Source organism: Macaca thibetana, chromosome 5 (genome assembly GCF_024542745.1).
Source record: "Macaca thibetana thibetana isolate TM-01 chromosome 5, ASM2454274v1, whole genome shotgun sequence".
Lineage (NCBI taxonomy): Eukaryota > Metazoa > Chordata > Mammalia > Primates > Cercopithecidae > Macaca > Macaca thibetana.
The window spans coordinates 6753917-6769400 of record NC_065582.1 but is presented as its reverse complement, the minus strand read 5'-3'; the positions used below and the strand labels follow the sequence as shown (position 1 = coordinate 6769400).

Genomic DNA, 15484 nt, shown 5'->3' with positions numbered 1-15484 from the left:
GTTCTTTTCTATATTATTTGATGTGACCATTTATGTTTTATCCTCTCATATATATATATATATAGAGAGAGAGAGAATTAATATCCCTTTGAAAGAAAATAGAGAAAGGTAAAAAATTCCTGATCTCTGATATTTCTAATTCCTCCTAATCATGAAAATTTTAAATATCAGGATTAAATACAGGTTCTTTTGTTGATAATAATCATTTCTTATCATTTTATTAGTATTACTGTAGGGTTTCCATTTTACTGTTTTAAGTGATTCAGATTAGTCTTTCCTTTTCAATACTTTCACTTGTTCATATCCTCCCTCTAAAGTAAACACAGTATATTAAACCTGAGTGCCCACAGCAGGCACATTTGCTTTTGATTATTCTCTTTACCAAGCCAAACATGTCACCACAGGCAGTGCCATGCAGTAGACACACAGATGGGCTTGTTTGATGCCTGTGCCATTCATTAGCAACTTCTGAGCCTCAGTTTCCTAATCCCTAACGTTGATGTGAGCTAAATAATCTCTTGGGTCCTGTCCAGATGTACAATGGCATAATTGAAGAAGTCTCCAAAGTAGGAAATTCTCTTACTGTATCTAAAATGAGAGATTACATTATAGATACTGTGTTTCCAGAATTTCAGTTGCATAAAGTGAGTGGGTTCCTATTGAAATAGAGGTAACTTCTTAATGAAATTTTTAAAAATAAGACATGCATGTATTTTAAAGATACCATTCATAGGAAAATGCTATCTTGGGAAAGATAAGACAACTGGTTTAATACGATCTCGCTTCTGAAGTCACGTATGTAGGTGCAAAATTATATCCTACTATTATTTTTTCAATTATATAAAGTGGTAAGTACCTACTAAATAAAGTAGTTTTTTTTTCCATTGAGATTATCTCTTTCCTTTTAATTTCACCTGGTAGGGAAGGTTTGCTCTCTTAATTTATGAAAAACTTTGTGTTTTCTGAACAGAGTCTTGCTAAGCTGCAGGAGCGGTTTCATTTGGATCAGAACATTGGCAGATCTGAGCCAGATTTGAGATCTAGTCCTGTGAGCTCTCATTTATCTCTCTCCAGACAGACCCTTGATGCCGGGTCACAAACAAGCATTTCCGGAGATGTAAGTTATCTGTATTGAAGAGTTGGCCCAGTGTTGTCCTTGATGGGCCTTACTTGCAATATGGATGGTGAACTGGAACCAGAAGTATATGTGACTTGGATTCTGGCTGTGTGCATTCAGTGTTTCATTCTCATAAGATTAGTTTTAAAAATCATAGCCTCGTCTTTTCTATCTAGGTGCCAAGCGTGTCAGGATTTCTCCATATGAATAGCTTTGTTCAAACTTTCTCATGCTATATTCCTTTAAAGACACATTGAAAGGCTAGAGGCATGTGAGAATTTAACTTTTTCCTATTACGTTTAGAGTCTTGGAAATTTAGGTTCTTTCAAATAAACATTACGCCAATGAGAAACAGAAAAACATGCCTTTTAAGACTAATAAGAAAACTTGTTTTTGTAAATCTTAATTGATTATATTAAAATGTTTAATCTGTGATTTATATCTGCCATTTAAATATTTAATGTGGCTTGGCTATTGTTAACTATTTTACCTTCTCCATTTTGGGATGCCATTAGCAAGTATTTACTTCTCAATACATTCCTATTTATTTTCATATTCTTTTATGCTGCTTTGAAATATGTGCTGTGAAAGTAAAACAGAAATCAACAGTAGGGCTTACCTATTTGAAAATTAATTTTTGAACTTAGTTTATATTTTGTACAGTTGAAAGCTAAATGCTAGAAATTAGGCTCATAAAGGCAAAGAAATTAGTTCCAGTTCATAAATTTTATTGACCTGTACACCCTTCATAAACTCTAAGATACCAGACACATTTACCTTGGTATTTACAATATCAGGATATTTTTTATCTTGAATTTAACATGTAGAGAAAATAATGTTAGAGTCTTTGAAAAACAGATCAGCTTGAATTGAAAGAAATGTTTTGCCCCTACTGAGACAATAAAATAAGTGTCTTTTTAAATTGGTGTTTCCCAATTTCAGTACCATCTTCTTTAACTTTTCAATTACACATACTTCCTAGAAACAAAAGCAATTTACTTCATTCATTAGCAGAGTTAATTGACTTTTTTCCTTTTTTCCACTAGATTGGAGTGAGAAGTAGATCAAATTTAGCTGAAAAGGTCAGGCTAAGCCTACAGTATGAAGAAGCCAAAAGAAGGTAATGACAGAGAAGCTGTTTTGTGCATGGCTCAAACATTTCCTTTTCCAGAATTAATCTTTACTCCTGCGGTGACATCTGCTGGGCACTCCCCATACATTCTTACCAAGGCCACCCTTGGGTTTTTAGCGTGTAAGGGCTGCTTCCTCTCTGGTCTACCTTTTCTTCCCCCGGCTCTCCCCACCACCAAAGGCTAAAGAACAGGGAGAATTAATGAGAAGTGTGGAAATGAAATTGCCCCCTTCTCTTCTGAGAAAAAAGAAGCTTTGAGTTGGTACAATACTTAACTCTCAATTAAAAGTGAGACGATTGGTTGCTTTGATGGAAATATGATACAGTGGTTCAGGTATAGGACTAAATAGCTGTTGAGGAGTTCTAAGGCGAGTAAGTATGTTCCTTTGATTTGAAGGGAAGTCTTACTGCTAATGTCCTTGAAGGCGCTGAGGTGTCAGTTCCAATGGATTTACTTTAGGGAAAAGAAAGAGATTATTTCTCTCTTTTATGTCATAAACTTTTCTTTATCCCTGTGCTATCTTTTTCTTACTTTGTGATTCTGCTGGAGTGAGACATAAGAAACTTCCATCTCAAAAAAAAAACAAAAACAAAAAAAGAGACTTCACCATCCTTATCTAGTAGATAGACTCAAATATTTTTTATAATATAGAACTCATTATTATGAGGGAAAGGATTATACTGATGCATTTGATTTCATTATTTTCCTCATAAGAGCTTTAAAATGCTATTGGGTTATTATTTAGGAGGACATTGGGAAAAACTGCATTGTCATCCTGCAAGAAACAGGAATTTATCATGTTTCTCCCCATGATCATGAAAAGCTCAGCTGAGAACCAGATATTGAAGTATATTCCTTATTATTGGTGATGATTTAAAAGCAATTAGCCGTAGTCCGTAGAGGTTATCTGGCTTTAACAAAGTAAAATAAATACACTATTCACCTCTATGTAACCTGTATTCTTAATATTACTTGGTTCCTCATTTCCTGAAAGAAAGCTAAACTTCATTCCACAAATTATTAACCATGTGAACCTGAACAAGTCACTTAGTCAATCTGAACAGCAATTTACTCAGCTAATTTTAATGCCTTTAAATTTTCTCTGGCAGATTCTAAATTTCTTCAGGTTAGGAAAAATGTTTAGGCTTTATTATCCCCTTCTCAGTGCCCAGATTAGTGCCTTCCCTTCAATAAGTATTGAGGATCAACTTCTGGTTTTGTGGCCCAGTGATGTGCCAGCTTTTGGTAGATAGTACCAGTGGTCCTCTTGTTGTATGTCCACCTGGGCTGGGCTGTGGACAAATCCATCATTTAGGTCTGCTTTTCTGAAAGAGAATGGCCATTACTCAGAAGCAGTCTTGGAGAAGTGGGCCTTATGCCCCTGCATTCTTTCGGGCTTGACTCTGCTTCCCATGGATCAACTTCAGCTTTCACCCCTCCTTTGACTTCTAAGTTAATTTTATCTGGAGCTCACATCGCATTTCTCTTCCTAGGTGCTTCCAGAAGTCTTCTTCATATTCTGCTCCCCAAATTTGGCACATCCCTTCTAAAATAAAATTTAAGACCTGCCTAATGTCTGATCACACAAATAATAAACAGGCGGCTCTTTTTCCTGTATTCTGTTGTTGTTCTTGGTTCCGTTGGTTAATTCAATCACATCAAAACTTCAGACATTGGTTTTTCCCCACTTGGTTGCATTGCCATGCCATTTAGGGTTTTGTTTTAAAGTTACTAGTGATGCTGATGAGAAGGTGAATCTCAAGCGCTTATGCATATGTTGAAAATGCTTTTTCCTCTTCAATTCTGAATAAGTAAAGAGGCAGGCTGTGTTTCTCTGAAATCTGTTTTCCCCTCCAGCCCTTGTTTTATGTGCTTAATGAAGCTAATAATATCATGCTTATTTAGCATTTTGATGATTAATTTTCTAGTATGTTGAGACAGTTGTTTATGGGTTTGTGGTTAAAGCTGAAGAATAGCTGATGTTACATCTATCATAAGTGCAGACAGTGGGAGAAAAATCAGAAGTACACTGCATACCCAGTGCCAGTAAGATGGCAATTTTATTTTTAATTAGAACAAGAAACTCATGACACAAAGGTATGGATCTACTTCCATCTTTGCTCTTGAGTATGTTTTTCATTCACCTTTTCTCTTGCCTTCTACAAATTCTCCCATGAAAATGGGAAAAAATTATTTTTCTATTTTTCATATTCTGGCGTGTACTATAACAATATCCAAAGTAATCATCCAACATTTTTCTGTACAAACATAAATTCCATGTGCAAACATCAGTGGAGTTCATAGTTCACTGAGCTCTTGTCCTTATGGTCAAAAGAACCACGTCCTGATTGTCTTCACAGTGCCACGTAGCAAGTTATTTGACTCGGGTGGTTAGGACATTTGTACTGAGTCAGGAGTAATGTTGACTCTACCAAGTGTGATGAAGCTCTCGACATAAGAGAAATCTGGGGTCAGGCAAAATTATGGAACCAGTGAGGTTTGCCTTTGGTGCATTTCCTCCTCCTCCTCCTGTCCCTGTCCGTATCACTTCAGCACCTGTTGTTGCTCCAGTGGTCACACCAGCTGCTTGTGCTAGTGAAGGTCCACCGTATGCTGCCTGCAAATAGCTGTGTACAGAGGAAGCACAGGGCTAGCACAATAATGTATAAAGTGTCGGTGCAATGACTGCTCAGTAAATGGCTTGTACACCAGCCGGGGCGCTGATGGGGAGGAGACTCACGTGCAACTTAAGGAGAATGTGAACGGGAGAAGGCCAAGCCCTGCCCCTTCTTTTTGGCGATGGGGGAGCCTTGATGGATCAACCCCTGACTCTCTCTCCCAGGGCTTTGCTCCCTCCGATGGGGGAGCCTTGATGGATCAACCCCTGACTCCCAGAGTCTTGCTCTGTCACCCAGGCAGGAGTGCAATGGCACAGTTATGGCTCACTGCAGCCTCAAACTCCTGGGCTCAAGTGATCTCACCTTAGCCTCCCGAGGAGCTGGGACCACGGGCACACACATCACCACACCTGGCTAATTTTTAAAATTTAAAAAATATTTTTGGTAGAGACAGGGTCTTGCTATGTTGCCCAGGCTGGTCTTGAACTCCTGGCCTCCCGTGATCCTCCTGCTTGTTGGATTATGGGCACGAGCCACTGCACCGGCCCAACTGCTTTCATACCAGTTGGCCACACCACTGCTCTCTTTGATGCCCTCTCCTTCCCTGACTTACTAATGCCCTAGTCTCTGTCCAGCCTGGCCTGGGGTTCCCATTTTACTAGCGGACAGCATCTAAACACATTGGAATAAAATGTATAGTGATGGCATCTCAGATATCATTCACCTCAGTTTTTTTAAAGGGAACCCCCCCACCCCAGTCTTCTTTCCTGTCACCTACACAGGCAGTCACATATCAGGGCTGGCCTCTCTTGTGGCCCCCAGAGCACTCACCTTTTGAAGCCTCTGTGTACTTGGCCTTCACCCTTTTGTCAGATAACTGGGTGTGCTCACTCACGTTTTAAAGATGGGGGAAAGAAGTGGCTGACAGCTGAGTGTGGAGTCAGGCCCAGAGACTGGCGTGCAAGGCTGCTGCTCCCACTCCGGCCTCTCACCAGTAGACCACACCCCTTTCTGGTAAGGTCAGGTTAGGAAAATCTGGACAGCGTGTCAACCCCAAGTTTGGCTTAGGCTGTGTTTACCTTTCTCAGGAGTTTTAAGTATGTGCATACCTCTTTTATCTTTTTTTTTCAGTATGGCCAACTTAAAAATTGAACTGTCAAAACTGGACAGTGAGGCCTGGCCTGGGGCACTGGATGTTGAGAAGGAAAAACTGATGCTGATTAATGAAAAAGAAGAACTTTTGAAAGAGCTTCAGTTCGTCACCCCACAGAAACGTACCCAAGATGAACTGGAACGCTTAGAAGCCGAAAGGCAGCGGCTGGAGGAAGAGTTGCTGTCGGTGAGGGGGGCACCAAGCAGAGCTCTCGCCGAGAGGTTTGTTTTCCTTCGGGAAATACGGCAGCTTAACTCTTGTGGGAGTGGCTTAACTGGATACTCTTTTCCCTGGGTTTGGAAATCTCAACTGCATCTGTTCTCAGCGGACTGAGAAACAGCACAAATGGACTTTCTGTAGAGCAGTAAAGCGCGCCATCCTAATGCCCCACAGGATAAGTTCTGTGTTTGTTAGGAACGTGCAAAACCTGTGACAGATGTTGAATAACTAAGGAATGCTTACATGAAACCAGGAATGTACATCATTGATGAAGTCTGATAACAATAGCTATAAACTATTGCACTCTGATAAGAAAAATTATCTAGACTGTTAGAGCCACTGAAGCATCCTATTCTGGGTTTTATTACTCACAAGAATGCAAAAGTTTATTGCTATTCATTTCACAAGGAAAAGACAGCTTCCTCCCTGTGATATCCTAACAGGTCACAACGTACTCACTTGCATTCTGTTTGTCAGCTGCAGCCCTCCTGTGAAGCAGGTGAAACTGTAAAGGAAAATACTATAGGCAATTGTCCCATCTTTCTGTGGGAAGGTGTGAGTTGATTATTTCATCTTAAAAAATCCAGTTCTGTAAACAGATAAGCTGGAATGTTAAGTGAGGGGACCTCTGTGTGTCGGTTTGACATGAACGCATCTGCCTAGGAGCCTGTGTCCAGGCCTTGATGGCAGAAAGGCTTGGATGCCTGTTGCAGGACAGACCAGAGAGCCCTTGAGAACCACTGCATGTACATCCTTTAGGCCAGCCAGTAAAGAGCAGTGCCTGTTTCAGAGTAATGGGAACGAAATTCACATTGATACAATTTCAAGTGACCTGGAAGTAAGTTTAAAACACCTGGTCATAATCCAGTTGCTTAAAAAAAAAAATTACTGGCTTCCTGCCTTCTAATTCCTTGTCCTCAATAAATGTTTAGGATTGCATGTCTACATAGTATCAAAACATTTGAAAAGCAGGGGGAGGGAGAGAGGAAAAAGTCTCTGACACTCCCAGTTAGGTGTTAGCATGGGGACTCACCCATCCCAAGGTTAACCATTTTAGTGGAGTTGACTTCTGTGGGTTAAAATGTTGATCAAGGTAACACGCAACCTCAGTGTCGTAGCTGTAGGGAACATGAAAACGTATCAAAAGGAAAAGCCTCTGAACTATAATCTTCTACCTTCTTAATAATTCTCATCTTTGCCTCCATTTCCCCTTCTTTTCTTCCCTTCTTGTTCTGGCTTTTCTGTCTAATTTTGCTGACTGAAGGGTCAGCCTAAGGGAAGTATCAGCCAGGCCAGCAAAGCAAGGCCCCATCTGACAAAGACCAAAAGGAACAAAAGGAGTAAGAAGGCAAGGAGAATTAATTTGGTTTGTTGTTGTTGTTTTTCTGACTTACCCTGATATGTCTAAATTTGTATACCTAAAGTTTCTAGCTACTGATTTTCGGTAGATATGATGAAACGGGTAGCCTTTATGTGGCCCATTTATAAAAGCAATGATGTTTCACACTACTACATAGCACTTAATAAAATTGTACATAATCATACCTGTCTAACGTGCCACGTCCATCTCAGCTGTTCTACTTTGTAGTAGGTGAATCTAGGAAGGACTTACAAACAGATTTGTTCTGGCAGAGAAAGAGAGCATATTTGTTTGTCTCAATCAGCTTTTATTGAAGTGGTGTCTTGCTTGCCTTTTTTATTAGGAGTAGAGCTTCCAAAAAATGCCTAATGATATAGCGTTAAAAAATAACAGTTTGTTCCTAAGAACCTAAACTTTGACTTTTTCCTAAGTACCATTTGCACACACACAGTAGCTCAAAATTCCAGCAGGAATAGTAGGCTTTTTCCTTTTTTATTTATTTATTTATTTATTAACGAAAAGCCCAAACCTCACCAGAGACAGTAGGCTTGAACTCATTAGGAAGAGGAGCTAGAAGATACTTATACAAAAAATTGTCTATTTAGCGAGATCTCTTTAGTGAGACACTGGGTTTGTGTCATCTGGGGAGTAAGTGGCTTGGCCCTGTCTCCCGTGACTGGATGTTGGCAGGAAGGGAAACATGGAATTTATATATGCAGTATGTTGACTTTCTGAGTTACCTGGAAGAGCCAGGTCGTTTACTATTCCAAATAAGTGGATGCTAGTTTCCTTATCAGAGTCTACGGCCAAAGGCGAATCCTCATACTTACTTTGCCATCGAAGGTTGCAGGACTCAGACATTCTCGCCTGATCAACTTAAAACTTTCTAACTCCTATCCTGGGATGCCCAAAGTGACTCAGTATTTCACGTGTTCAGAAGAGCAGAACCTACCGCCATTGGGAACACTGAATCCTTCTTTCCCAAATAGATACAACCTCATCTGGCTTTGGGTTTTGTTGTTGCTGTTCATGGTTTTGCTTTCTATTCCCCCATGCTCTGGCATTTTTCTTATGGCTTCACCCTTTCGTGTCTTCCTACTGTGTGTGGGCTTCTGCTCTGCTCACTGCTGCTGTTGCACTGACTCCAGGAGTTTAAGAGGGAGGAGAATGCCCTTGCCAGCAGTGTCTCCTCGTGTCAAAGCGGGGTTGGCCAGAGCTGCTTTTAGGAAGTAGGATTTGCTGGGTGAAACTCAGTTTCTTCATAGAACAGATTGTGTGCCACCAACCCCAAATCCTTCCTTTTCTTCTTGGCACCTACATGACTGTCAAAGAAAGCTACCTGCCGTATCCTCCAACATTTTCCTGTTTTCCACTTATATTTGGGGTTCCCCATTATTTCAGGGGTGACCTCTGGCAAGATTCTGAGTCATTTCTGAACGTTGGTCTCTGAAGGAGCTAGATTCACATGAATTTTCAGTCTCTGAGTGATCCTACAGCCCCCGGACCGGCTCTGTTCCTGCCCCTGCAGGGCTGCAGTGTCGCCCACTGGGCCTGATGGCAGCGACCGTGCTCGCCACCTGGTGGTGGGAAAGAGGTGCTCATGGTGGAGGATCGCTAGGCCAAAAGAGAAATTGCTCACAAATGAAAAAAACCATGCAGGGAAGGTGTTTCTATGCATCTTTCATATTCTTTCCGCGCAGTTATTGAAATTCCTTAAACTCTGTGCTTTTCTATAGCTGGTAAGATCTTAACATTGCTCCTTGTTTTCTCACAAATGTTGGGGATTTGCCTTGTAATTGCCAAGACGTTTTAATTGTTTCTTAATTATTTGAATGATTTTGCCACTGCTTCTGAAAAATTTTTTAAAGCAAGTAGGTGGGGACATGAGTGTCATTTAGTTTTGAATGGAAAAGGGACTTCCTATTTCTACAGATGACATGACATTTTCCCTAGGTGCAGACTTCTGAGTTCAGGAGAAGCCAGGCTGTGCTTCCCTCCTGCAGGGCACTCAGGGCAGAGACGGGCAGGTGTGAAGGCCCATACTTCACAAAGGGCAGCTTGAAAGGGGATGTGGAACAGCTGGGCCAGGGGGAGGAATCTTTTAAGGGCCAAGTAGAGGAAACCCTTTCTCATCCAGCAGACCAACAGGCAGGAGTTGGAGAAGAACTCAGAGAGACAGGTATGCACCCTTTTGAGAGGGCTGATGTCTGCAGTTTCTTCTAACCCCTGGTTATGGGGAAGGTGGGGAGGGCGTTTCACATGCAATACACCTGGATTCTGAGGAAGACTTCGGGCTGTCACTAGGAGAGGCTTTGATGATAACATCAGAGACAAACTGCGGCCCACTAGGAGGGTTTCTGTGCCTCTCCCCAGTGCCTTCCTCATGCTTATCCCGGGGAAGGTTTCATCTCAGCACCAGCAAGAACGGAGGGACTGGCCAGTGCACCCTGCACTGCAGGGAGAAAGGGCTGGTGTCTGCCTTCTGGGATTGTAGGAGCCAAGTGGGAAATATGAACAAGAACACAAAGACAGGCACCTGTAGTTCAAAGCAGACATTAAAGGGCTGAAAGAGCAGCTGCTGAGCATCACCTGGAGAAGGCTGAGGACGCTCCCTAGTGATGGGGGAGGGGCAGCACTGAAAGTGCTGGGTCAGGGTCACATTCTGACGTCATCCTGGTGCCCCCTGAAAGCACTAGGAAAAGGCTTCATTTTAATAAAAGCAATATTGAGTTTTAAAACTTACTTCCAAAGTGTTTCTCTTGTTTCAGAAGACATGGATTTTAGTAGAGTTTGGGGCTTTCTTCAGACCTTTGTGCACCTTTTAATTCAGTTAGTCTACTTCATATTACTTTTTTCCTTGTTGAGTTTTTATTTATATTTGAAAGATTTTTTAAATGACTGCTGCTTTAAAAAATACACCTTTGAAAGCCATGAATTAAGAATTTATCACGCTTTTGAAGTATTAAAGAAAATGGCAAGAATTACTTTTTTAGTGTAACATACAATGGAATAGCGGTGTTGACACATCAAAGGGATAGATACCTATAAACAAAATATGGGCATGTTTCCTTACTGCCAGAAACATATATCACATTTCAAAGAGATTCGAAATTAAGGAAATTTTATTTTTCTCCAAAGAAAAGTGGCTAATTTCTATATCACCACTTTGCAGGGCATGCGGAGGCTTTAAACAAGTCAGATTTGTTTTTCTTCTCTGTCGAGTACTTTCCCATACATCTCTTTAACAGCCTTGCCAGGGAGACACAGGGGAATTATAGTCACCGGTTTACAGATTAGAAAAGGAAGACCCTTGATTCAGTGACTTACCCAAGGATAGGCAGCTAGTAAGCTGCAAATCAAGATGAGAAACCCAGATGCCCTTTTCCTGAGTTCCATTCTGCTGCTCACTACTCTGAACTAGTGTATTTCAATGATGTCTAAAGACCTTCATATGACATAGGCTATCCTTACACAGACTCTTAGTTGCATAAATCCCTGGGTACGTAGTATATTCTAAAATGACTTACTATTCAAGTATACAGTTCTATAATGCTGTATTCTAATTTAAAAAAAAAACTTTTGCAGCTGAGTGTGGGTGAAATTTTATAATAATCTGACACAGATAATGAGATGTGCTATGGGTTGGAAGGGAAATCACTTTTAGCTCATCCTCTTCCTTAAACAGTTGAGCCCAAATTAGCCCACAGTGGTAATGTGGACTAAAATTGTTTCTTAATTGCTGAAATTCTTATCAAATTAGGGTTGGGAATGTTATCGCCAAATATTATGTTGGAACAAGCGTTACTAAATTCGGTATTTAGGGTGACCTTTACTATTGCTGTGAAATGTTTTAGGAAAGGGTTCCCAAGTCACAGATCTGTGTCAGGATTCTTAGTCTTTGTTTAGTTTTTTTGTTTTCATGGTTGTTTCCTCCTCAATCTTCTTCCCCAACTCAAAGGACCATGTTATTTACCCATTTAAAAAGATTCTAGACTACCAGCAATTTTAAATTCTCAGTGACATTGGTGATTGGGCATGACGCTCTCTCCCCATTCTTCAGCTTGGCTGTGTGCAGCTCTGCCTCCGACACTCCTTGCTGAGTGTCCTGTTTTCTGTCTGTGGAGCCCATTCACATTTTCCCCTTGCGATCTGTAATGCTTGTACAATAAGAATCTTTCTTTTCTTTCAGTTTTCATATTTTGTTACAATCATTTGAAAATAATTTTTTTCTTCCTAGATTGAGATTGGAAGAGAGAAGAAAAGAGCTGTTACAGAAACTTGAAGAAACTACTAGATTAACTACTTATTTGCATTCACAACTTAAAAGGTGAGCTTATCAGATTTCTGAGGGGAAAACTTTGAATACATTCAGGCATATTTTTGTTCATCTCTGATTACTTTTCACTTTATTTCCAACTACTTAAAAGTAAATAAAATCATTATACTAGTACAGTTAATATTTGAGTGATCAGATTTAAAGTCACATTTTCTTTTTCATGAACCCAGTGTCATATTTGGAATACATTTGAAATATGTTATAGAAAGAAGATATGTTTTAGCTGTCAATACACTTAGGAAAATAACACATTTTTCCCATTGCCCCATTTTTTAAAAAGGGAAAACGGGGGAGTTTTGCCTTCAAATAGCCATAGATTTCCTTATATTGATGAAAAAAAAAATTCACTTCTCACATTCACACACAAAGAGGAAAGATGAGCGAAACCAAGGGTCTTTTGTGTGACTTCTTTCTTTTTATTAGCTTGCCTTCTTTTCTCTAAAAATAAAAAGCTTTTTTTTTTAAAAAAATAAAAATCTACATTAATGTTTTTGCCCTGTTTCTCTTTTTTTCCTTTCAATATTTTTTAATCACAAAGTGGCCTCTAGATGTCTGTGCAAATAAACTTATCAGCAAGTATTTGATTCTTTTTATTTTTGCAAAAGGAGGATAATGTTTAATACTACTACTAGCTACTTAAAGAGTATTTGGAGAGCAAGGCTGAAAAGGTTAGTGAAGAAGCATAGACATGGTATACAGTTATGTGCCACATGATGACTGTTTGTCAAGGACAGACTGCATATATGATGGTGGTCCCATAAGATTATAATACTGTATTTTTACCGTGCTTTTTCTAGTTTAGCTATATTTAGACACACAAATACTACCATTGTGTTATAATTGCCTACAGTATTCAGAACAGCAACTACTGTGCATGTTCATAGCCTGGGAGCAATAGGCTACGCCCTATAGCTTGGGTGTGCAGTGGGCTGTACCGTCTAGGTTTGTGTAAGTACACTCTGTGATGTTTGCACACACAGCCTGGAATCAATAGGCTACACCCTATAGGTTGGGTGTGCAGTGGGCTGTACCATCTAGGTTTGTGTAAGTACACTCTGTGATGTTTGCACACACAGCCTGGGAGCAATAGGCTACACCCTATAGCTTGAGTGTGCAGTGGGCTGTACCATCTAGGTTTGTGTAAGTACACTCTGTGATGTTTGCACAGTGATGAAATCACCTAACATGCATTTCTCAGAACTCGACCTGGTTGTTAACTGACACGTGGCCGTGATAGGGATTTCCTCTGTCCCTGGCCATTGATTCCATTCTTAACAGGTTTCTGCCCTCTGCAGATCTGAAGGAGCCAGTAGGGATTGTGATAGGTTTTCCATTTTGTAGCAGATTTTATGGTGTGTGCTTTTCATCTTTCAGCCTCTCTGCCAGCACCCTGTCCGTGTCATCTGGGAGCAGCCTGGGTTCCCTGGCATCAAGTCGGGGCTCTCTGAACACCTCCAGCAGAGGGTCACTCAACTCCCTCAGTTCCACTGAACTCTATTACAGCAGTCAAAGTGATCAGATAGATGTGGATTATCAGTATAAACTGGACTTCCTTCTGCAAGAGAAAAGCGGTTACATTCCTTCCGGACCCATTACCACCATCCATGAAAACGAGGTGGTCAAGTCCCCCAGCCAGCCTGGCCAGAGTGGACTCTGTGGGGTGGCAGCTGCAGCAACAGGCCACACTCCTCCGCTGGCTGAGGCCCCCAAGTCTGTGGCCTCCCTGTCCTCGAGGTCCTCCCTTTCCTCCTTGTCTCCTCCAGGCTCTCCCTTGGTTTTGGAAGGCACGTTTCCCTTGTCTTCTCATGATGCCCCTCTCCATCAGTTCTCTGCTGACTTTGAAGACTGTGAATTGAGTAGCCATTTTGCAGATATCGGCCTTGTCGAAAATCAGATTTTGCTGGATTCTGATTCAGGAGGAGCCTCCCAGTCTCTTTCAGAGGATAAAGACCTTAATGAATGTGCTGGTGAGCCATTATATGAAGGAACTGCAGGTAAATGCAGCCCTTTGCTTTCATGTATTCCCTCTTGGTGATTTTAAGGAGGATGATTGGAGGGTTATTTTTCCATATAAACAAAAGGGTATGATTCCCTTCTCTTTCTTTTGAGTAATTGTTTTGGCTTCATTTAAGAAGGAGTTTTTACTTATATACCTAGATATTTTTCATTATCAAATAAAAATCACCTTCCCTATTTAATAGACTTAATCATTTAGTACCTGTTCAGTTGTCCAGAGACACTCTGTGTGTGGTAGCTGACGAGGAACGTATTTTGTGAACCCATTTCCTATTTCCAAATAGATTCCGGTTCTGAAATAGCAAGGCAAAGAGGATTGTCTTTTAAAAGTTGGCCTAAAACAGATTAAAACCAAGGCAATTAACATACTAGCTAATTAGTACCAAGGTTCAGTGTTTAGATTGTTGAGGGAATTCTATATAAATACAGTTTTTGTTTCAAGCCAGACTCTCCTTTTCTGGCAAAAGTTAATTTGGAGCAGCAGGTTGCAGTGTATGGTATTACCCTGCCACCTTCTGGCCAGGTGAACTGTTGCAGCCCCGGGAAGAGATTACTAGAGATTGGAGTTCTTAGGCCTGCATTTGTATTCAAAAAGACAGAAACAGGAAAAATATAATGTTTTGTTTGTTTGTTTTCCTTTGCAAGGCAGGAACTTTGAATATGTTAGATGTGATTGTAAAGAGCACAAGATGGTACTCTTGTTGGCAGATGATCACTGTTGGTCTGAGGAGGAGGATCTGTTCCAGAGCTAGCTTGAGACAGAATGTGAAATAAAAGCCCGCGTGCTAGTCTAGAGGAGTCCTGTTCATAGCTACATGTTTTACTGACGAAAGAGGGCAGGGCTCTTTAGAAGTGCTCTTTTCCTGTTCCTAGAAGCATTTTTATTTGTATGTATGGTCCTAAGAATTCTAAGTAATCGATTGGCCAATTCAGATGTGTAAAGACATTGACAAATCCACCGTGTTTCTGTGGTTTCAAATACTGAAGACCCAAGTGCTGTGCCCTGCCAGTGGCCTGGGGCAGAGGGAGGGCCCATGAGACATTTGTGTGGTTTGTGCGCCCCCTCCTGGGCAGATGTCAAAGCTACAAGTAACAGGTTATGGAAATAACCACAAAGAAAATAACCAGGGGAATGGTGCATATGTAATGGCCCCAAAGAAACAGAAAGCCGTGTGGGGCCTTCACCACTGCTTCTGGGAAGGAGTATGTTGTGTGTGTGTGTGTGTGTGTGTGTGTGTTAGGGGGTGCATACCACTCCTGGAACCAGCCAAGCCTCCACTCACACTTTAGTCACCAACATGTGTGGGTAAGCACACTACCTAGTCTCTCAGGATTGTGGTTCCTTATCTGCAAAATGGGGTTGCTACAGTAATCCTTGTGTCAGGCTGAAGGATTAATGCGGTGATACATGTGAAGCACCTAACCACGTCTGGCACTCAGCACACAGTTCATGATAATTATTAGTACTCTGTGACAGTGATGTTGATAAGTAATAAACTCTGGCTAAACACAATTCTTACCATAAACTATGG

The 15484-nt window shown here is 40.9% G+C and overlaps 1 protein-coding gene across 3 annotated transcripts in view; it reads left to right on the top strand.

The window, feature by feature from the left end:
• WWC2 (WW and C2 domain containing 2) overlaps positions 1-15484 on the top strand; it is a 217444-nt gene that overhangs the window by 149357 nt on the left and 52603 nt on the right. For all 3 annotated transcript variants that reach the window (XM_050792511.1, XM_050792510.1, XM_050792512.1), the window contains exons 7-11: positions 971-1117; positions 2164-2237; positions 6000-6242; positions 11838-11927; positions 13311-13930. In XM_050792511.1, the coding sequence (XP_050648468.1) occupies positions 971-1117; positions 2164-2237; positions 6000-6242; positions 11838-11927; positions 13311-13930 (1174 nt within the window). The remainder of the gene's footprint in view (positions 1-970; positions 1118-2163; positions 2238-5999; positions 6243-11837; positions 11928-13310; positions 13931-15484) is intronic.